Source organism: Carlito syrichta, unplaced genomic scaffold, assembly GCF_000164805.1.
Source record: "Carlito syrichta isolate Samal-C Ts95f unplaced genomic scaffold, Tarsius_syrichta-2.0.1 Scaffold311065, whole genome shotgun sequence".
Taxonomy (NCBI): Eukaryota; Metazoa; Chordata; class Mammalia; order Primates; family Tarsiidae; genus Carlito; species Carlito syrichta.
The window spans coordinates 214041-237826 of NW_007255161.1; the positions used below are offsets into that span (position 1 = coordinate 214041).

The window sequence follows — 23786 nt, forward strand, 5'->3', positions numbered from 1 at the left end:
CTGCATGGTGGTCCCATGAGATTATACCAAATTTTTACTGTTCCTTTTGTATATTTAGTTACAGAAATGCTTACAATTGTGTTGCAGTTGTCTAGAGTATTCAGCACAGTAACATGCTGTACAGGTTTGTGGCCTACAAGCCATAGGCTAGACCATACAACCCAGGTGTGTCGTAGATTATATCATCCACGTTTGTGTAAGTACACATGATATTTGTGCAAAGATGAAATCACCTAACAATGTATATCTCAGACCATATCCCTGTCATTGACCAATGCATGACTGCACTGGAGAATGATTCTTAAAAACTTTTAAAATGTTCTCAGGGAGATGCTATTTTTGTTTTATTATTTTATGTCAATGGTATCCAAACTCTACCTTTACTGAGGAGGAAAAAATTTTTAAAATATTAGAAAATATGTTTCCCACATGGTCACCTTTACTAATTACAAAGAGCTTATTTTTTAACTATTATCATTTAGAAAGTTATTTCCATTGTTACAGTGTGTGTCATATGCTTATCTTTAGCAAATACCCTGGTCTTTTTTACCTTATGTAGAAATATGCTTTGGTATCATTATGAGATAGTATCTTGATTCATATTTTCAGAAAATGGATTTGAATTGCAGGTAGCTAGCTTCGGTGCCTGTCTCTGATTCTTTAGAGGGTTTTTTCTAAGGCTCTTGGACCCAAAGATTGAGGCAGCTGTGACCAACTGTGCTTTTCTACATGCTAGGTTAATCAGTGTACATGGCACCTGGTTCCTACAAAGAAAAGCTTTGAGTTGCAAAGAGATTTATGTTATTGATCTTTCCTTGAATTTCAGAAGTTAAGTGTTATTGGGGATGACTGCTGTTCACTCTCCTCAATATCTACTCTTTTCCTCTCCCCTCCCTAAAAATATTATAATAAAAATAAAAGAGAAGAAGCAATGACAACCTGGATTTATAATGTCAGAGTAGAATGCTTTTTTAGGTTTTTATTATAATGCCTTACTATTGTGAAATTGTCTCTTTCTTTTTTATTACATTTGAAATTGCCAGAATTACCTATCAGCCTATCAACAAGTCTTTGAGAATCTCTATTCAGAGTATTGGCCTCAGCAAGGAGAGCCACCGGTATACAGGATTTCTCCCAATGTTTTTTATATATATATATATATATATATATATATATATATATATATGGTGTGTATTTCTTAGAAAAGGCTGATACAAAGAAAGCAGACTACTACTTACTTTTATAGACTAGAACTGGTATGTGCTGCTTGTGGGAATTCCAACTGGAATATCTGACCACACCTATACCATCACTTAAATGTTGTATGAATCTTATGATTATGAAAAATGCTTATCATTATATTTTAAAATACATTTTTCATTTATTTTATTTTATCTTTTTCTTTCTTTTTTTTTTTTTTTGAGTTGGAGTCTCACTCTGTCACCCAGACTGGAGTGCAGTGGCCACTCCCAGCCACCGCAGCCTTGACCTGCTGGGCTCTGGCGATCCTTCCGCCTCAGCCTTCCAAGTAACTGGAACTATAGACACGCGCTACCATGCCTGGCTAATTTTTTTAATTTATTGTAGAGATGAGGTCTCGCCAAGTTGCCCAGGTTGGTCTCGAACCTGCAGGCTCAGGCAATCCACTCATCTCAGCCTCCCAAAGTGCTGGGATTACAGGCTGAGCCACCGAGCCTGGCTACATTTTTCATTTAAAGTTACTAGTTGACTAGAGATATTTCATAGGATCAGCCTATTTGACCTTTGTGAGTCACTAGATTTAAAAAAAAAAAAAAATGTGTTTCAGGGAACCTCTCTGAGATTAATTGGACTGTGTATATATATTACATGCTCTCTATCTTCCTTGGGGAAACCAAAGTTCTTATGGATGGAGCTAGAGTCTCACCTCCTGTAGAAGTTATATTTAAGCATGAAATAATAAGTGCCACTCCCAATGTTATTAATGGGGAAATGGGGGGGAGGTGAAGTAAGACACTGAGGGTCAGACACCTTGTGCTCGGGGCAGTCCTGAGAATTGTGCCTGTGAGTTGAACCTATGGTGTGCATGTGACATTTGTATGTAGCTGTATTTGCATACTCTGCTCCAGTGTTCGAAAAGTAGACTAAGCCAGCAGATCAGAAGCCTTCCAGTTCATCCTCTCATTCCTGTTATGCCCTTGCAGGCCAACTTGCCCCTGCTGCAGCGTGAGCTCCTCCACTGCGCAAGGCTGGCCAAACAGAACCCTGCCCAGTACCTCGCCCAGCATGAACAGCTGCTTCTGGATGCCAGCACCACCTCACCTGTTGACTCCTCAGAGCTGCTTCTCGATGTGAACGAAAACGGGAAGAGGCGAACTCCAGACAGGTGAGAGGGAGTAGGCCCCTGAAGAAACCATGGCCTTTTCCTCATACCTGCAGCATGAAAACATGCTTCATGTCACTTTTAAACTGCTGGCCAACATCTCTTGCATAATGACAATAAGACAGTGAGGCCATCTTAGGTATCTTGCTCTCACCTGGTATTTTACAGAGTTTTGAATCTCTGGCCAGTGTCAGTTCAGCTTGTGTATAGGTTAATTTTTGCTGCATATAATTTTAAAGCTAAAAGGTGAAGATGAATTTGCATATGTTCTAGATACCATTGATGGTTCTTATACACATATCAATATTAAAATTATCATGTATAACACAGTTGAACCCAACTTTGTTTTGCTCTTTAATATTCTGAAATTTGCTATTCCAAGCTTTTTAAAAACATGATGGTTTTGAAAGCTGACCTGTATGTGTTACTCAATAAGCACAGTGCAGTGGTAGCTATTTGTTTTGGTTTATGTAGAAAACTTCTGGGAAGTTAGATGAACTGAGTAAAGATAAGAGTTATGTAACAAACCTAACAGATGGTATTTTTTTTTTTTTTTTTTTTTTTGAGTTGGAGTCTCACTCTGTCGCCCAGACTGGAGTGCAGTGGCCGCTCCCGGCCACCGCAGCCTCGACCTGCTGGGCTCCGGCGATCCTTCCGCCTCAGCCTTCCGAGTAGCCAGAATTACAGGCATGTGCTACCACGCCCGGCTGATTTTTTGATTTATTGTAGAGATGAGGTCTCGCTGCCCAGGCGGGTCTCGAACCCGCGGGCTCAGGCAATTCACTCATCTCAGCCTCCCAAAGGCGCGGGATTACAGGCTGAGCCACCGAGCCCGACAGATGGTATTTTTGATGAAAATTTTATCAGCCACTATTCTATCAGATACTCTGTTCTCATAACTGAGAATTCTAAGAAATGTAAAAATAAAGCGCCTTCTCCATTAAATCCTACTAAGTGGTTGTTGAATAAGGCATACACCTGAAACTATTAAAATGATTTTCATGAATACCTCATCATATAGAATTATTTCCTGATGGAGGAATGCAAGACCTTATTAGCAGCATTTTGCATGGTATTTGTAAAATATGGAGAACTTTAAAAATGAAACTATATTTAAAAAACTCTTCATATGCATTGTTTTCTTCCTTTGCTTATCTATTCTCTTTTTATGCATTTCATCAGGCATGGGTGTAACAGCCTTTGAGAGGTTAACACTCTCGTGCAGTTGTGTTCCAGATTCATGGGTGCTTAAGATCTTTGGAGCTGCTCAGAGACATCTATCTGTGACCGACTTAGCTACCCTTAAATGTATTAGCTGCTTTGCAAATCAGAATGTTATTAAAAGCCAGCCAGTTTATGTACAGTTATTACATAATCCTCTGTTAAGCAGTTTTATGCTACAGTCTCTGGAATTTTTTTTCTCTTGACATAGGACCTCTTAATAGTTTAAAAATCCTAAAGCAAAATGTTAAATATGAGTCTACTTTTGACATATTGTAGATGAACCCCTCCGTATATGAACTACCAACAGCATGACTTTCTTATTCTTGCAAATCATATTTTCTCAATCATATTTAGTAGTAGCTAGAGCATTTACTATTTTAGCTTCTAAAGGGAACTGTTTAATCCCAGTACTGGAATGGCATGTCCATACAATGATAAAAACCAAGAGATACTTGAGGATAGATGATTTGTGTATGCATTACATATGGTCTGAATTCATTTACCCTGTAAGAAATAAGTACTACATGCAAGTATTGAGATATTTTGTTCCATATTCCCAGGATAACATGATAAATGAATTAGGGAGAGACTGGATGGAAAATTGGAAAGAAGAATATGTGTCTGGGGTAATTGGGGCTTGGGGAAGAGAGTGTAACAGGAAAAGGTTTAGATAGATAGGATAAATGTAGAGATAATCCTGTATGCAAAATTGAAAATAGACATGACCTATTTTGGAATTCTTAACTGCTAAGTTATCATAGCAGGGAATAGGAAAACTTGTTTCATTTATTTCTCTGTATTTCCAGCCATTTTCTCACTCATTCTTTCCCAGTATTTTATATTAAAGTGTACCTTGACTTTAGACTTTCCTGGGACAATTTTTAGGTAAGCACTGAGCAATACATTAACACTGATGTAAAAACTTCATATTAAATTCCACAGATGCTCAGCATACGTGTTTTGATGATCTGTAGCCTTGTGTGCATATGTGCGTTCTGTCAGGTAGAACTCTCTTTTTAAAAAGTATTCAGTCTTATTCTCCCATTGGCTATTATTCATGGACAGTTGCTGGAGTCAGAATTCACATGGTTGATCTTTGGATAGAAGATTCTTTTTCAAGTGGAACTCTGAAGTATATGTCATAATGAAAAAAAGATGGTAAATTAGTTTTCTTAGAGTTAGGAGGAAGGGTAATGAGAATATGTTGTGTAAATACATTTGTATCTTGTGGGAATTTGATCAGAGCCAAGAAAATATGGGCCTCTACAGTATTTTTTTTTTTTGCATATATTTTCTGCATCTTGTTTGCATATGCATTTTCCTTTTCCCTGGTTATTTATCTGTATAGCCAGATCTACTATATGAAATTTTATAGAGTATGGAGCTGTCTGACAGCAGAGCTTTTTTTGTTTTACTGAATGTTTTGTTGGTGCATATGGTCTGACATGGATGAGCAGCCACGGTGAGATTTTGGAGTCTATTAAACTGGCTCATTAAAAAGATCAATCTGTTTCTGTAATAACACTGGGAGCCATCAGTCACTAAAAGAGGGAAAAACTGACACCTGAGGAGAAAACACATTTTAGTAATTTGTTCATGACATGTCATGAACAAAAGAGCGCTCTATATTTTGTTTACAACTTTGGGGGCTTAAATTCTGTGACGATTGCTGAGTTAATGTACTAAACAGCCATCACGTGTTTCAGGGATGAGTTTTGGCAAACTTAACTTTCTTCTCATCCTTAAATGTGATTGTCGCTGGCTATGCTTTTCTTTTTTTTAAACAAAAAACATTATTGTTATTTACAGAGAAATGAATACTCTAGGGAAGTCTATGTTTTTTGTTTTTTGTTTTTTTCCGGTATGGAAATACAGAATAAAAATAGTTCTGCAGAGAGTCCTTGAATAATTGTACTGAGTTTTTATGTCTATGGTAGAAGTGTATTACCCAAATTAGAAAAAGACCATTTGTATTTAAAAGTTATGCTGTTTTCCCCCAAAATGTTTAGGAAGGTTAATAGAAAATTATGATTTTTATTCTTTGTTAATATGGAAAATTTAATTATTTATAGTAAACCTTTATCCTTTTACCCATTTTCAATTCTGTGATGGGAGGTCCTGAATAAGGGAATGTGATCTCTTTTTATTCATAAAATGAACACTTCCACAAAGACTGCAAGTTAAGAGTCCTCTTTAAAACTGCTCACCATGGTGGCTCATGGAGACACAAACACTTCCATGAGGAATGAGGAAGTTTGTGCTTCGTTTCTTTAAGACTGCAGAATGTGTTGAAATTAATAAGTAAAATGATTTTGTTAGGCTAATTATTATTACTGTCTTTCTTAACTCACAGCTTCGATATAGAAGCTTTTTATTTTTTTAACCTAATGTGCCTTTTACTTTTGTATTCTCACCTGTAATGCTACTCTTTTGACTTAGAATACTTTTTTTTCTTAAGAAACCAAACTAAATGATCTTTGGTTTTGTATAAGTAACAGTTTTTCCCCACTATCTCGAATGATTGATGTAAAGTATTAATCTTCTTCTTATATATCATTGTTTTCATGTAATTATGCTGTACATTACTCTGTTTAACACTTTGAGAATTTCATTCAATACAAATTCCATGTAGTTGAATTAATATGTATTGCCTCGTCCTCCAAGAATTAAACATTATTTAGAATTATGTAATTTGTCGGCAGGGAAGGATCCTATGGATATACCAGGTCCCCTCCCTCTCCCCCTTTTTTTTGGTGACAGTGTCTCACTATGTTGCCCAGGCTGGTCTCAAACTTCTGGGCTTAAGTGATCCTCTCACCACAGCCTCCTGAATAGCTGGGACTAGGTGTGCCCATCACTCCCAGCTGGTCCTCTTTTCTTTTTACTTTAGGAAATGAAGACCCAAAGAACTTGCCTAAAGTTGCAAAACTTCTTAGCAAAGAAACAAGCATATTTATATACTTGAAATTTTCCTGTTGCACAGAATATGTTTTAATGTGCAGAATTTAAATAAGGAAACTCAACTAAAAATTGAGTCTTTTCTTCCCTAACTTTCTCTCTTTTATTTTCTACAGTTGCTTAAGTGGGTAAATGCCATAGTATATTGTTCTGACGGTTTATATATCTTTACAATAATAGATGATCCAAAGTCAGCCAGTTTTTCCAGCTTAATGAGTAAGTTTTAAAAAGCTGAAGGTTGGAGGGTCAGATGGCCATTGTTTTGAAACCATGTTGGTTATAGATGTAAAATTTGTACATAGATCACAGTACATACCTACTAAATCAGCTAAGATAATTTTTTCTTTTCTACAAGATGAATGACATGTAATTATTTGTGTCTTTCTACAAGAAAAGATAGTTACACTTTCCAAGGAATTGTAGGAACAATTGATGATACAAATAGTAATTAAATATGAGTAATCTATATTCAGTATTCTATGAACAAATGTAGAGATTTTATATTACATGCATTCATTCTTATTTTACATTGCATTTTTATGCATTCCTTGGTTGCACGAAGAAGTGAGTAACATACCTGTAGTAATGATCTTTTAAAGTATTAGTCACATCAGTTGTAAAGACACCTAGTGAAATAGCATAAAATTACATTTTGTATGTTAAAGAGAGAGAGCATCATTTTAGAGGACATTTTGGTCTCTCCACATTTCAGCTTCAGTCTTAATTTGGTAGCCTTATTTTTTGCTGCTCCTGTAGGGTCTAGCTTCACTGAATACTCTTTATGCCTTAGTCAGTATTCCAACTGATGGTTTCTGCTCTCTTCTCCGGTTCTTATCTGCCATAATTCTATTTATACTTTACCACCTGACTTAATATCTACTATTTGAATGAAGGTTTCCCTATCATAAATGCTATAACAATAGTTACTATTTACTGAGCAGTTAAGATATGCCAAGCCCTGTGCTGAATAATTTACAGACCGACATATAGCACTTCTTTCCTAACAATCCAATTACATAGCTTCAGGAAGGCTGGATAATGTGTCGGATGTCACGTGGCTTGCAAGAGGTTCTTAGATTCAAACACCCACGCTCTTATAACCATGATTCTGTACCATTAACCTCTGAACACTCCAGTCTGAAAACAGAGTGCTTTGATTTACTTTAATGAATGCCAAATAAGTGTTAGGCTTTTTACATAAATTCTTTCTTATAGTCCTCTCCATAGCACTGCAATAACCACCGTCCATTTTGCAGACAAAAACACCAAGGCTCTTAGAGAGTTAAACCTCTAGAGTTTATATGGCCAGCAAACAGTAGAGTCAAATTTGAAGCCAACTCCATGTTACATCAAAGCCCTTGCTCTTTTGAGTCATTCTGGAGTACTCTTTTCTTACTCTGATCTTCTATAACACTTTTGTACTGTTTTTATGGTAACTGCTCTGTGTGAAAGTACATCTTATAGCTCCAATTAAATCTTTTTTATGGTGAAGAATTAGGTCTAGCACTAAATCATAATCTTATGGAGGCTTAGGGGCATCATGTGTCGCTTATCTTTGTATTTCCACTGAAGCCCTGAATGGTGTGTGGCTCATGTAGAGACCTGAAACAAAACAAAGTGAGACACTACAAACAAGACACTGTTTAAACAAACAGGACACTATTTAAGCAAATAATCCAAGTTAAATTTAATGCAAGTCATTTTTAGTAGTATGCTAAATGGTCTCTCCCCTAAGAGTCTTATTTATTTGGTTTTAAAAAATACATCTTTGAAATACAGTGATGAATAAAACCATGAACAGCCCAAGAACCAAATACTGTGATTGATTCACTAACCAGAAAAAAATGGAGGGCTCCAGTTGGAATGTGCAGATAACAGATTAGAATAAGAAAAGATCGTTCCAAACAGCAGGAGCAGTAGAAATGGAATACTTCTGCAGTGACAGAATGAAGAAAGGCAAGGGAGACAGTCAGTAACAGGAAGTCTAACTGTTGAGCAGATGGCCAGCTTCAGGAGACACGTGATGGAAGCATCCCACCTTCTCACTTTGGGAAAGAAGGCTTGCGTATTACAGTCCTTGAAGGTCTAGGTTTCATGTTTGTGTGTCTAGAATGGTAAATATCCACCTGCCTCTTATTTACTTCTAAAGGTATTAGCACACTGTTCAGAAGGCTCTCTCTCCTAGGTGGTGGTGGAGTGATGAAGAGATTAAAGGTGCTTCTCTCTACCCCAATAGTGATGGTCCTGTGGCATTCAGCTCTCTGTTCTTTATCATCTTAATGTCCTACTTCCTTCAGGGTGATAGCAAAACACAGAAACCATTGCAGTATGTCGTGAAGAATTAGGCTTGATTTTTCTTTTAAGGAGGCAGGGGAATTTGAAATATATTGTTTCAGATACGTTATTCAATACTAATAAAAACATATTATGTGAAATTCTTATCTAAACTCAAAATTTCTAAAGAGACCTTTTGCTGAATTGTGTTTTGAAAATATGATGACAAGAGTGATTCTTGCCCTTTGATTTAATGTCTAGTCCTTCTATTAAAATCTGAACAAATCTCATGTGTTAGACAAGGAAAGGAAAATATGTTTGATGCTATTAATGTCTTTGGTTCTTAATCTAACTGTTATCACATAAGATTTAGATATAGAATTCTAAAACAGAAGAATAAAATAAGGAATAAAGTAAGTCCTCAATACCTGACAATACTGGACCTCAAAGGAATTTTAGATCCAGTGTCTCACTTCTCATTTTGCAGGGAGCTGCAGTCTAGGGATGGGACTTTGCTGTTGAGAAAAACAGCAAATGAGTCTGGAGGGCTCCTGGCTGTGGGAGGTGCTGGCAGAATGGGACAGTGGTGTGACAGAGACAACAATGAGGGATCTATATAGAGATGCTTAAGAGATCAGTAGAAGGACTTTGATTTGGAGAAGAAAATTGTAAAGTGACTTCCAAGTTTCTACTTGGGTGACTAGGTAGAAAATGGTAAAGGAAGCATAAGAGAAAAAAGAGGTCAGTTTGGGCATGTCCATTTGAAATACCTGCTGAAACTCAGATAAGTAAGCACTTGAGGAGTATTATTTATAACAGGACTAAGAAAAGAAGTTAAATACCTTTCTTCTCACTCAAAGGTTTAATAAACTCTACCAGTTTGCCTCCACCTAGAACAATCTTTACAATGGTATTTTCTCACTTTAAAAAAAATGGTATTTTCTCACTTAGGCCAGATGTGGTAATCATGGTAAATCATGTGGTAACTCATTTTAGGCCAGATGTGGTAATCCCAGCACTTTGCGAGACTGAGGCAGGTTGATTGTGTGAGGCTAGGAGTGCACAACCAACCTGGGCAATATAGCATCACCCTACCTATACAAAAAAAAAATTAATACATTAGCCAGGTGTGGTGGCACATGCCATAGTCCTAGCTATTCAGAAAGCTGAGGTGATAGGATCAGAATGACAACTCCAAGAATTTGAGGTTACAGTGAACTATGATCATGCCACTGTGCTCCAGCCTGGGTGACAGAGCAAAAAAATAAAATAAAATCTTAATCTAGGAAAAAAACATATCCCTGTTCCTATGATTTAGGAGATTTTCTACTTATTATCATGTTTTATAATAGATTTTTTTCATGCTTCCCCATTTCCTTGAATGTTATACCATTTTATATAATTGTTACTAAGGGATTATCAGTGCACACTAGCCATTCATGACTTTTAAAATGTTTCATTTAAGGTTTTAAAAATATATTTGTTTTCTTTCTAAAATAGTTTATGGCCTCTGTTACTAAGGAACTGGAAAGCAAACAAACAAAAAACAGCATGAGGTGGGGTACAGTTGCCTCTTAAGTTGTTTTTATAAGTATTGTTTCCTATTAGTCTAGTCCCATTTTACCAGACAGGAAACTAAAGCCAGGAAGTTAAGTAACTTGAGTTCACACAACTGAGTCCTGAGTGCCCTGAGTGCCCTCTACCCTTCGGACATCAGACCTTGAGAAACGTTAAAGTGGTTGAATTTGTTCAGGAAAATGTCTCCCAGTTAGGCAATAAAATATACTCATGTAGATTTGGAGTTACTTCAAGAGTGCGCTGGTATGAGACATTGACAAGTATTTGCAATTTTGCCTAATATACTTTTAAAAAGGCAACAAATAAAACTGCAAATATGGAACTCACCCAACTGAATAAGAGGTAGATGTCAATATTTCTAAGAGACAGACAGACAGCAATTAGGTGTTTAAATTACCTTTCTGTACATACAACCTTTGAAAAAGGTTGGCCTTATAAGTAGACAGGAGCGACCTGAGGAAACACCAGGGAGACCCTTCATAGCTTTATTTCTAGGACCATGAAAGTTTTAATGCTTCACCGTTAAAATACAGCTAGCTCTGTGAGATGATGAGGAGCTTTATTATTTCAGTAGCTAGTAGGGTGATAGAACACAGGATGGGACAATAAGGACCTGATGGAGGTACAAGGACAGATTCAGGCCCTAGCCTGTCTCTTAGGATATCACTGCCCTTGTTATTATGTGGGGGGAGGGTGAGAGTGGGAGTGCTGTTTTTAAAAATGCAATCAAATCATTAAAGTGATAGCACTCATCAGAGGGTTCATCTAAGGATGAGGACAAATAACATATCCACCCATTTGAAATTGTAGGAAGTCTTCCAATGTTGTATGCTATTGTTATAATTTGAACAGGGAGAGGCGAAACCAGTCAGTTGGGGCAGTTTGACCCAAATGGGTCAAATGTGTTTTGATATTTAGAAATGCTACAGGGCCTGAACTAATATATTTAGAGGATATTTTCTATTTTTACCCAGAAAATAAGCTATAATTAAGAAATTGTTCAAAGCAAAGAACAGAGAACTTGGCTGAAGTGGCTGACTTAGACACTTACAGTTTGGCCAAGGGACCATCAGCCCTGAGTGTTTTGATCTGCGTCACTACAGCATTTAGTTGTAAATACAGAATAATTGAATTGCAGAGATAACAAACTAGAAAGGACCTCAGAAATCATCTAGTCCAGTGGTTTTCAAACTTGACTTTAGCAACAGACTTAAAAATGAAATCTTAGGTGGAACCCCAATTTTAAAAACAAAAATAATTGGGTTCCTCTGGCCCTTTAAATCTTGCTGATCTTGATTGTTTTGGGGAAAAGTTCATTGCCTGCAGCATCCCTTAAGCATCTCAGGTGGCAAAGCTTGAAAACCACTGATCTAGTCCAACCCTTTCATTTTACAGATGAGCAAACTGAGGTCCAGAGAGGTTAAGTGACTTGCCCAAAGTCACACAGCTAGTCATGGAAGAGCCAGGACTAGATCTCAGGTCTCTTGATTCCCAGTCCAGTGCTCTTTCCACTACACCACACTTCCAGTAAGGTAGGTGCTATGTTAGCATTATGTTCATAGCTGCTAATAGTCTTCAGTATTTTCCGTCTGCTTTATACTGATAATATGCATTGAATGTTGAAGAATATTATTCAGAAATGTATAGGACATGAAAATACAGATTAGAATTACATACATATACTCTTAGAAGATAATAAGTCCATATCTGGAATGCTTCCTTTCACCTTTAAAAATTCTTTTAAAACAGTGCATTTAGGTCATGTCTGAGTGATACTGGATATGTTAGTCTGATACCAGTAATCAATATGCATGGAGTCAGTATGTTTTACTGCAGATGCATACTTTGATGGGAGCATCATGGAGACTTCTGGTTGCCACTCCTGCGGGGGCCATGCTGTGCTGTCATTTCCAATATTGAACAGTCCCCTGTCTCCATAACAGCATATCCTTCTTAGCATGTAGTAGGCATATACTTTCCCATCAAACTCTGCAGACTTTCCCTCAGTTCCTTCTATGCCTATGCATCTGTTTCTAACTGCTTTACTCTTCTCAATCTGGTGTGTAAAAATTGTCAATGGGGCTCCAGCCTAAGAGCCAAAAAGGACAATCCATTGTAGAATCCTGTTTTCCCTGATAATCTCTGTTGTTGATTCAGTTTCCACTCAGATCCCCCTGGTATTGTCAGACAGAGACTGTCAAAAGATGCCAGGAAAGTAGCAAAAGTATCTAGAGGCCTCTGTGCTATTGTTTTACTACCTAAAATTTTAAAAAAGGGCATGTGGAAGTCTGCAGCCACTGTGAACTGCTAGAATTCTTATGAGAAAATTTCCTTGGGAAAATAGATGTTGCTACTGGTCTAAGGACAGAGTGCTGGTCTTGTGAGGGGAGCCAGCTGCCATGAAAAAAAATCATTTTAGGAGCTGTGATTCCGGTCAAAGTTGAATATGGGTTGTTCCTATCTTATCGAATATATTGGGCTAGTCTGTAAGCAACAGAGATACATTCAACCAGAACATATTTCTTCAGTTCTACTTGTTTGAGAACCAAGGAACTGTGATTAGTTATCAGATCTCATTTATAGAGTGCATTCCATCTGAAGGCTAAGATCAAAGTTCTGTGCATCACAGGGTGTGCCTGTCCTGCCATATGATCTGATAACCCCAGATAGGATATGCAAGCTCTTTGGGTATGTGTTTCCTCAACTTTAAAATAAGGGGGTTGACCTAGATTTTCCTTCTAGTTCCAGCTAGCTCTGTATTACTCTGGTAGATTATCTTGGGTCCCAGACATTGCATTGTGTACTGTATTAGCTCACTTTGAATCTCGCTTTCCAGTAGAACTTTCTGCGATGATAGAGATGCTCTACATCTGTGCAGTCCAGTCCTATAGCCACCAGCCACAGGTAGCTCTAGACCACTTGAAAAGTGGTGACTGCTATGAAAGAGCTGAATGTGATACTTTATTTAATTTTAATTGACTTACATTTTAATTTAAAATGTGGCCACTAGATTGGACAACATAGTTCTTAGATGTTCTCTGACACAAAAATGAGATACCTTAAGTATTTATCAAGAGAGTAGTGACGTTTACCTTGCTGAATCTTTACCAAATACAGTTGATCTCTGGGTTATTTGTTAAAAAATCAAGTACTCTATTTTGAGTGAAAATGTTATCTATAGAAGGAGACTGAGTTTCCTCTTATTTGTGACTTAACAACATGAGTATCAGCTGAAAAGATGTTTGTTAATTTGATGAGAAGTGAAGCATTTTCTTCTGTGTGCAGTCTTGTGTTCATTTAGGTCTCAGCATGGATTTCAGTGAATTCCCATATGTTCTCTGGGAAGCTGAGTTTAGAAAGTTTCTGGCCAATAAGGAATATTCTGTTTATATTCCAAGTCAAACATGAGTGACTGAATGTGCTGTTTTTTAAGTACTTGATGAAACAAACTCCTTTCTTTTCCTCCCCTCAGAACCAAAGAAAATGGCTTTGACAGAGAGCCTTTGCACTCAGAGCATCCAAGCAAGCGACCATGCACTATTAGCCCAGGCCAGCGGTACAGTCCAAATAATGGCTTATCCTACCAGCCCAATGGCCTGCCTCACCCCACCCCACCTCCACCTCAGCATTACCGTTTGGATGATATGGCCATTGCCCACCACTACAGGGACTCCTATCGACACCCCAGCCACAGGGACCTCAGGGACAGAAACAGACCTATGGGTAAGACTGGAGGATCTGTTCTTTTCTTATGGGATTGGATGCTTAAAGACTTGAGTCATTACTTCTCAACCTAATGTGAGGCTTGAAATCTGTGATAGGGTACAATTTCTCTTACTTTATGTTGTCTCTTTGAGAAAACTTAATTGGTATTAATATGCTTATCGACAGTCACACTCTCTCTCAATCACTTGTGTTAAGACAGCAAGTTAAGTCTTTTTGGAAAGGGACTTCTAAATGAATGACAGAGGACTCTCTATTGTGTTAACAATGCAAAATGAATTTTTAAGCTAGAATTCTCTTTTAATATAACAGAGTGTATGTATAGTGTCTCTGCCATAGATATTTTTTAAAAATCAGTTTTTCTCTCATTGTGTCTTTTATTTCACATAGTCTCAAAATTCCTTTTAATTTTTTCAGCCTCCATAATACTCTGAGTTCCCAAAATATGTTATCTGTGACTTACCTCCAGATATTCCTTGAGGAATGATTTGGTGGTTTTTCTTGGCTTGAAAATGGCAGTGATTAAAGTTTAGTATTGATAATTTGGGGTCAGAGATCAGAATACTAAAGGAGAGGTGAATTTAGGCAAATACGTGCCCTGTTTGCTTGTATTCCTTTCTTCTTTGCATAAAACTATTGGAAGTAAAGCATTTAGAACACATTGTCTTCTAAAGGACAAGTGTCTGCTATGAAAAATGAGAGGGAAAAGCTGGGCTCGGTGGCTCAGCCTGTAATCCCGTGCCTTGGGAGGTTGAGGTGAGTGAATTGCTTGAGCCCGTGGGTTTGAGACCCGCCTGGGCAACTTGCTGAGACCTCATCTCTACAACAGATCAAAAAATTAGCCGGGCGTGGTAGCATGAACCTGTAGTTCCAGCTACTTGGAAGCCTGAGGCGGAAGGATTGCCGGAGCCCAGCAGGTTGAGGCTGCGGTGGCCGGGAGCGGCCACTGCACTCCAGTCTGGGCGACAGAGTGAGACTCCGACTCAAAAAAAACAAAGCAAAAAAACAAAAATGAGAGGAAAGATGAACAAGGTAAGTTTTGATACACATGACCATCAGTTGGTGATGGTATCAGATGGTTAGTAAGTACTGTTGCAAGGATCTTCAAGTCTTAATTTTGGTGAGTCTTCTTTTTTCCCTCTTCTTTTTCTGTGTCTTGTGTCCATACCACCCACCAGCAGGACTTTCTCTTCCTTGTAACTAGTTGCTGGCCAACTTTTTTTGACATGGGTGGTTTGGCGGGCAAGATACTGGAAAGAGGAGGGATGAAGTACAAGTGGGAATCCAGAAAACGCAACAGAGAATACAGAACCCTGGGAAATGCAGCCAGCCACTGCTTGAGTAGAGTAATGGTGGTTTTTTGTTTTTGTTTTTCCTGTTTTGTTGTTGTAGCCACAGTAGAGAGAGCCTGATATGCAGAAGCGTTACGTTTGATTTCCAACTAGGTTGCTAGCAAACAGGGGCTTGTATATATAGAACCATTTTTTTGCCTTTCTATATGCTACACTCCCGATGTTTAGAAAGCAGAAAGGGAAAATGAGGGCGAGGGAAGGGACAGTGGCAATTTTGGTTGTGAGACAGTAAATTAGTAGTTCTGGTTCCCCACAACAGTAATTTCTACATTTATATAGTGTTTCAGACAAATGGCTAAGCATGTAATTTGTGCTTTCTTAATAGCCAATCTGTCTAATGTTCTCACAGGTACCATTTCTGAAGAGCTTTCAGAAGTGGTTATGTTATTTCTTGGTCTGGATTGATATTTTGACCCCCAAGTCAAATGTGATAACAACACTCTTCTACACAAAAATCCTAGCATTTATTTATGACTTAAGGACTGATTGCATGTTTTTGGATAACATGATTGAATGTTTTTGGATAGCAGTGAATCATCAGGTCACTGTGAGACGAGTTCAAGAGATCCCATTTTGTAGGTGTAGGAAATGGCCTATTTCTTAGGCAGCAGATGCTATTTTGTGGAATATTAGTTCCAGGGCACTATATAGTAATCAGCAAGGAAGTAATTATGCTTATGTGCAGTGATTGTGTTTTCATCTAGTAATGTAAAATACCCCTTTATGAATTATATCTGTATCCATTGGTTTTATGTGATTTTCTTCAGACCATGTTCTTTACCTTTTAATTATATTAGTTTAAAAACTAATAGTGCTAATCTCTATAAATATATGCAGTTACTAAATCATCCCTAAAGTCTGGCAGAGTTTAGTGTGTGTTAATATAAAATGAAATCTTGATGCATGAATAACAAATTATGGTGTTATGTCAGGCTGCCATTTTGAGCATATAAAAATTGTCTTGAAGGTAGTTGTAGTCTGGTATGATTTACAAATGCCAGTTGTATGTAGAGATGTATGCTCATTAGAATCCTTTAATAAAATAACTTGTAAGCAGCATTAGTTTATAAGTAAGCTTAGAGTTTTAGCTTAGTTAACAAAAATTTTCTAAAACATAAGAACCAGTGAAGACACAACATTAGTGTCAAGTTTCCCACAAGTGAAAATATGATTATGAGCTATTTAATCATTAGGAGCTATTTTTCCCTGGTATTTCCCTCTGGGATTATGAATATAAATAGCAATTGTATGATTCTGAATATTTAAATATCTAAAATAGCAAAACTGATAAATATAAAATTTTGATTTATTTTTTCCTTTTTGTTTTCAGTTGGAGTCTCACTCTGTCACCCAGATTGGAGTGCAGTGGCCGCTCCCGGCCACCGCAGCCTCGACCTGCTGGGCTCCAGCGATCCTTCCGCCTCAGCCTTCCAAGTAGCTGGAACTACAGGCGTGCACTACCACGCCCGGCTAATTTTTTGATTTTATTGTAGAGATGAGGTCTCGCCAAGTTGCCCAGGCCTGTCTTGAACCTGCGGGCTCAGGCAATCCACTCACCTCGGGCTTCCAAAGCATGGGATCACAGGCTGAGCCCCCGAGTCCGGCTTATTTTTTCCTTTTAAGATTAGATTCTATCTAACAAACAACCTTCAGAGAGAGTTCAAAAGTAGCAGACAAATTCTGTATTTTTTTATCAAGCACTTGGGCTGAAACAAGTTTATAATGAACTTACTGTTTTTTAAAAAATTGAGGTGAAGTTTAGCACTGTTTCACAAATGTTAGAATCTCATTAGCCATAGACATCCTGTTGCTGATTAATGTTATTCCAGATGTTAGAACTTGTATCATCATTGATGTAGTCTGCTAAATTTTTGAAACTTTGAGACCTCTAGAGTTCTTGTCCATAAAGACAAATATTTAGATGTCTCTATTATGAAAATCCCTGCCACATTTATATCCTTATCACTCTCCACTCGTTTTCTATGATGACTAATTTTAATGGTGGTGCTTTTCCCCTAAAACACAGGCAAAAAGCCAGGCTCGGTGGCTCAGCCTGTAATCCCGCGCCTTGGGAGGCTGAGATGAGTGGATTGCCTGAGCCCGTGGGTTCGAGGCCCATCTGGGCAACTTGGTGAGACCTCATCTGTACAATAAAAAAAAAAAAAAAATTAGCTGGGTGTGGTAGTGCACGCCTGTAGTTCCAGCTACTTGGAAGGCCGAGGTGGAAGGATTGCCAGAGCCCAGCAGGTCGAGGCTGCGGTGGCCAGGAGCGGCCACTGCAATCCAGTCTGGGCGACAGAGTAAGACTTCAACTCAAAAACAACAACAAAAAAAACACAGGCAAAAAATAAGTCAACAAAAATCACATATTTGCAAACATTTTAACTTGAAATAATCACAACAAGCAGAACAATAAGTACTGCTTTTCCCCGTGTCTTTTCTATTATGCAAATTAATAAAACATATTTGTACTTTTACTTTTTTTACCAATAGGTGGCATTGACAATTTTAATTTTTAAAAATATCTTGGAGCATGTTCTAATTGGATAGGAATGGTGCAAAGTGTTTCACGTTTAGTTTTTTACTTAGTCTGAGAAAGAGCTGTTATAAATTTGTTTACTTCCATCAGTTATAAATGAAATTGTTTTACATAGTTGGCTGAAAACAATCATGGGACTTATCTCCATTTCTCTAAATCAGCCAAAAAAGAATTTCTAACCACTCCAATCTCACAAAATGTGAAATGCAGTGTCTTACCACATTTATTGTCATTTAATGCTTATATAAGACCCAAAGAGAAGGAGCCCAGGTGTCAAGAAGCCCAAACCATGCCAGATTTAATTTACTGTTCAGAGTTACACTGTGAGAGCTGGCAAACAAAAATAATAGTTTTGATAATTTCAAATGAAAAAATATTGGCATAGTCCAATGACTTTGCTTTACAGTAGAATGTAAAGTAAGTTAGAGGAGCAACACGTTTCTAGTTTTCTCTGATCAGAGCCTTCCAACCCATCTTTTTAGTGAACCACACTTTCTATTTTGCTGAACATTCTAGCTAACTACTCACTTTCATTAATATTGATGTTCACTTGGTAAACACATGTTACTTTTTCATAGTAGGGTCTTAACTGTGATGCTAAAGACCATTAGTACTTATGGACCTCAAATTAGAATTTTCAGTTTGTTAGCATGGACTTATGATATTTGTCAAATTATATATGGTATGTTAATTTTTTTAATGAAGAATGTCCAATTTTTATTTTTTGGTAAGTTGAATGAGTATATGTAGCTTCATATTCTATAAGTCTTTTCATAGCCTAATTTTAGCATTAGAATTGTGCTCATTTCTACTATGCAAAAATGTGGAAAAATTTTTAGCATGCTCAATTTGAAAAAGCATATCCTTGCCCATGAAATGACTTTTCTTGTCTTTATTTTTAAAGCAAGATAACCATACTTTGAAACCACTTAATATCTACTTATGGTCTCTTGTATTTATTAAGAGTTAAAACGTATCTATATTTTTACTTATGGAGCATTATATCAGTAACTAGCTCTAGACTTGGTGTCACTTAACTCTGTCTCCTCATGTGTAAAATAAAAGTTTTATAACCAGATTACCTCCCTCTAGTTCCAACATTTTATTATTCTCTAAAGAATCCATTAGGTAATTCTGACTCGTTGCCATTCAAAATCAAATATATGTTCATATCATTGAGTTTGCCCAATAGCCCTTGCTATGAGTCTGTGTGCATGTGGATTGTGTACTGAATGCTTCAGCATGATTCAACCTCCTTCTCTACATTTATAGGGTTGCATGGCACACGTCAAGAAGAGATGATTGATCACAGACTAACAGACAGAGAATGGGCAGAAGAATGGAAACATCTTGACCATGTAAGATATCAGTAATCATTTAGGTTAAAAAATGTTTTGAAAACAACTGGAGTAAGATTATGTGATAAAAGCTTGGTGATGATTTGATGGTATTATATTTCCTGCCATCCTTCAAAAAAAATAACGAGTGAGAGTGTTTGAAGTAGAATATAGGATTTGATTTCTAAAATTGATTTGGAAGCTGCTTAAGCGACCTGTTTAGATCTTGGAAAGGAATTCTCGAAGGCAAATCTGTGGGCTATTTATTTATTGGGCACTTAGTATATAAAGTTAATGGGATTAGTATTTGGAAAGGTGGATTTACTGACTACAATGCCTTCAGTGATATTTTCTCTGTCTTGGCTTATGTTCATACATCCTACCATTTCTTCTTATTCCCATTGAATTTTCTCCTCTCTTGGGTCTGAATTTCAAATGCAACCATTGAAAATATTAGAAACCTTCAGGAATAAAACTTCATCCTTCATTGTCTTGAAGTAGTTTGTTTCACTACCCACTCAAGTCTTTACTTAGTAGTGATTTACATGTTCTTCCCTTTTCCCCATTTCTCCCATAGCTCTTAAACTGCATAATGGACATGGTAGAAAAAACAAGACGATCTCTCACCGTACTAAGGCGATGTCAGGAAGCAGACCGGGAGGAATTGAATTACTGGATCCGGCGGTACAGTGATGCCGAGGATTTAAAAAAGGGCGGCAGCAGTAGCAGCAGCCACTCCAGGCAGCAGAGTCCTGTCAACCCAGACCCAGTTGCACTAGGTACCTTTTCTTCAGATGAACATCTTGAACAGAAATTTTTTATGCTAGTAATGCTGGCTTTATTTTTAACTTGCCTTTTTAAAAATAAAGGCTATGCAGGGAATTTTAGAACAATAAACACTTTACATATGCTGAAATATGTCTTGTGAATCTGTTAGGAAAGTGAGCAGATTGCCATATAAAGAGATGGTCACAACACTTAAATTCCTTTTCCAGGTGATGTATTGAGCTTATGCCAGAGTTTCAGAGCTGAACCAGGATTTCATGTGCATAAGTAAAATGTGTGCCCCTTCATAGTACAACTGTTTGGACCCTGCCTCAAACCAGCAAAAATACAATTTCAGGGAAGGGCCTGGGGTTTGGGTACTTCTAACAAGGTTTCTAGAGGACTCTTCCACTGCTCACCAATGTTAGCACTGCATGCAGAGATGTATGTTTTATAATGATTAATTCAAGAAACAGTCTCTAAGATAATCTTGATTTATAGTTGTATCTTATATTTTAAAAAAAGTCCTCAAATCCCTCCATGAGGAGAGAACTAAAAGCAGTATATTTTACCTAGAGCTATTTTAAAAGTAATGATAAAATGTTGCTTTCTTCCTGTGATTTGATCATAACTTAGATTGCTTAATCATGATTTTATTAATTCTAGCTATATAACAGGACTGTTAATATAACTATGCCTTAGAAATTGAATGCTACTATATTTGGGAATTGTTGGGATTATAGAGAGAATATAATCTCAATTATATTAAAAGAAATCTTCAACCCAAAAGAATTTTGGAGTGGTCTGCAAGATTATACCTGAATAAGTGTGTTGTCTTTTATATTGCTGCTAATTACATGTGAATACTATTTGAGTAAATTAGTAAAAATGGATTTGTGTTTATCCCCACATCCCCATTCTCTAATATTCTCTTATGTGTTTAGTTCCATACCCATATCTGTCAGCTAACTCAGGTTACTGAACAGTCCATGACACCAAAAAACAAACAAACAAAAGCTATATTATACACATGCAGATTAAGCTCATGGCTGATTATCAAAAATTAAAAACTTGAAATATATTATCTGGCTATTGATCACATTTTTAAAAATTTAAATCATTCCTAGCCAATACGGTTTCCTTTGCACTTAGGATCTGGATTTCTGTTAATTCCTGTATGCTGAATGTGCCTATCGTCATAAGTATTAAATAAAGGACAATTCCAATCCACTGAATATACAGCAGACATTATCCTAAAGTGTATTTTAAAAGATAAAAGTATACAAGGGGGGACCTCCTTCCCCCCAAAATGGAATTATCTTTTGAAAGTCTGCCCTCTTGTAGGACAAGCCTCTGCCACTAAGTTTTGTAAGAACCCATCAGCATTTGTGTACCAGCTAGCATTGCTGTGAGAGACTGTGTTTGGCTTCAGTGAATTTTTTGGAGATTCTTTCATTGCATTTGCCAATTTCATGTTGGGTTGTTTACATGGTGTGCATCTACCCACACCATGCTGAGTGTTCAGATGTTGATCAAAAACCACATGATTCTTGTGCCCTACCTCCACTATACACTGGGCCTTACCCCCAAGTGACATTTTTTGTTTGTTTGTTTCCCTGAATGAAAACTGTCCTTAAAGGGAGGACCATTTTGCCAGGGAAAAGGTGAAACAAAAACAACAGAAGCACTAAAAGTCATCAAATTGATGAGTTCAAAATCTGTTTTGAGTAGTGGAAAAAGTGTTTCAATAGGTGTGTTGCATCAAACAAAGAGTACTTTGAAAGTGACCAAAGTTTAAATACATACAAATAAACACACAATGTTTCATAAATAAATTCTGGAGTTTTTTGCACTCCACCACCCATATATTTGTCAGGCTGCATTAAGGCAAGCAATGAAAATAGAATTAAGTATAGTTGAACCAATACTGGTCTAAATAAAACTATTTAGAGCAGAGTAGAATAAACATCTTGTTTTTATGCCCTTATTGTGAACAAAAATTGGTTAATCATGAAAGATTTGCTTAGGACAAGCAAAGGGGATATTTGTAACCATCCAGCTTAGGCAAAAAAAGTTCCTTGGGCTGGTCTCAAACCTGTGGTCTCAGGCAATCCACTCGTCTTGGCCTCCCAAAGTACTGGGATTACAGGCTGAGCCACTGAGCCCAGCCACAAGTTATATTCTTAAGGGGTAGGCTGGGCATGATGGCTCATGCCTGTAACCCCAGCACTTTGGGAGGTAGAGGTGAGAGTATTACCTGAGCCCAATGGTTTGAGACCAGCCTGGACAACTTGCCGAGACCTCATCTTTACAATAAATAAAAAAGAAAAAATTAGCCAGGCATGGTGGTATATACCCCTGTAGTACCAGCTATTTGGAAGGCTGAAACAGAAGGATTTCCTGAACCCAGCAGGTTGAGGCGTCAGTGGCCATGAGCATGCCACTCCACTCCAGCCTGGGCAACAGAGTGAGACTCCAACTCAGAAAAACAAACAAACAAACGAAAAAACAAGTTATGCTACTTTTAATGATGTTTAATGAATTTATATTTTGGTGTTAAACTTATGTAGATTACATTATTCAAAGCTTGCAAGTATTTTATTTTTTTAAAACTATGTTAAAACATTATGTTCTTTATGGACACAGAACCCTAGATTTCCCCTTAAGAGACTATCACAACTTCAGAGAGAGGCTGTTGAGAGTTCTGTAATGTGCGAGTTTTAGCATCCAATTATTTATTTTTTTTCCCTGTGTGTCCTTGCTAGTTGATGCATGCAGGTTTGTGTTCCATTTTCTGGGACTAAGCTATAGCTGTAAATAAGAGGACAGGTGGTTTGCAATTTTGGGCCACAATCATTTACATTAAGTACTTTCTAAGTCTCTCTTCCAGGCTTTGGAGTTGAATGGATTGATGTGTATAATGAAAGGATTGAAGATTATTGGCTGATAAATCTGTTTGTTTGTTTGTTTGTTTTTTGCTGCTGGGAGGTGTTTAATGGGGTGTGTGTGCACAGATGAAGCTATGGATATGTCTTTATAAACATGCAGAGCTTTATATCCTATAGTTATGTTGTGTTTCATTTAGCCTGATTCTCTTACGTCTTAAACTACTGTCTGGTCTCAAGTGAAACCTTCAGAATATATTATGGAAGATATCTTTGGTTCACAATATTGCCCTACTTACACCCCTAACTTGGAAACACCAGGAATGTTTAGTCATACATACATTCTTAGCATTTTTAAATTGTATTTGAGGACCGCACAGATGAGAATGTAATTTTCATGACTGATGTGCTGTACTTGTTACTCTCAATCTCATTTTCACTTTTGAATATATTTATACTATTAAGTCAATGTAGAGGATTAGTAAAATAACATGATTAATCTACTAATTGAATTTTAGGAGTCTTCCTAGATACTAAAGACTCTATTTGAAAAGGCTCTGAAACAATCTTAAACACTGAGCATACACCAAGCTCATAATATTATTTCTATTCTTTAAATAAAATGCCATTAGTATATTGAAGAACTTTTTATAAAACAGTTTTCTCCTTGAGAAAAATAGTTGTTGTTGTTGTTGTTGTTATTATTATTATTATTCATTTGCTTTCCAGGGAAAACTTCCAATGTCCACCTCTTAACAAAATTAGAAAGCTAATTTTTAAACTACTGTC

The 23786-nt window shown here is 37.1% G+C and overlaps 1 protein-coding gene across 4 annotated transcripts in view; it reads left to right on the forward strand.

Moving 5' to 3' along the window:
• The window catches only part of RUNX1T1 (RUNX1 translocation partner 1), a 140293-nt gene that overhangs the window by 89865 nt on the left and 26642 nt on the right, over positions 1-23786 (forward strand). For all 4 annotated transcript variants that reach the window (XM_008068495.2, XM_021717784.1, XM_021717785.1 and 1 more), the window contains 4 exons: positions 2184-2365; positions 13869-14119; positions 19283-19368; positions 19925-20126. In XM_008068495.2, the coding sequence (XP_008066686.1) occupies positions 2184-2365; positions 13869-14119; positions 19283-19368; positions 19925-20126 (721 nt within the window). The remainder of the gene's footprint in view (positions 1-2183; positions 2366-13868; positions 14120-19282; positions 19369-19924; positions 20127-23786) is intronic.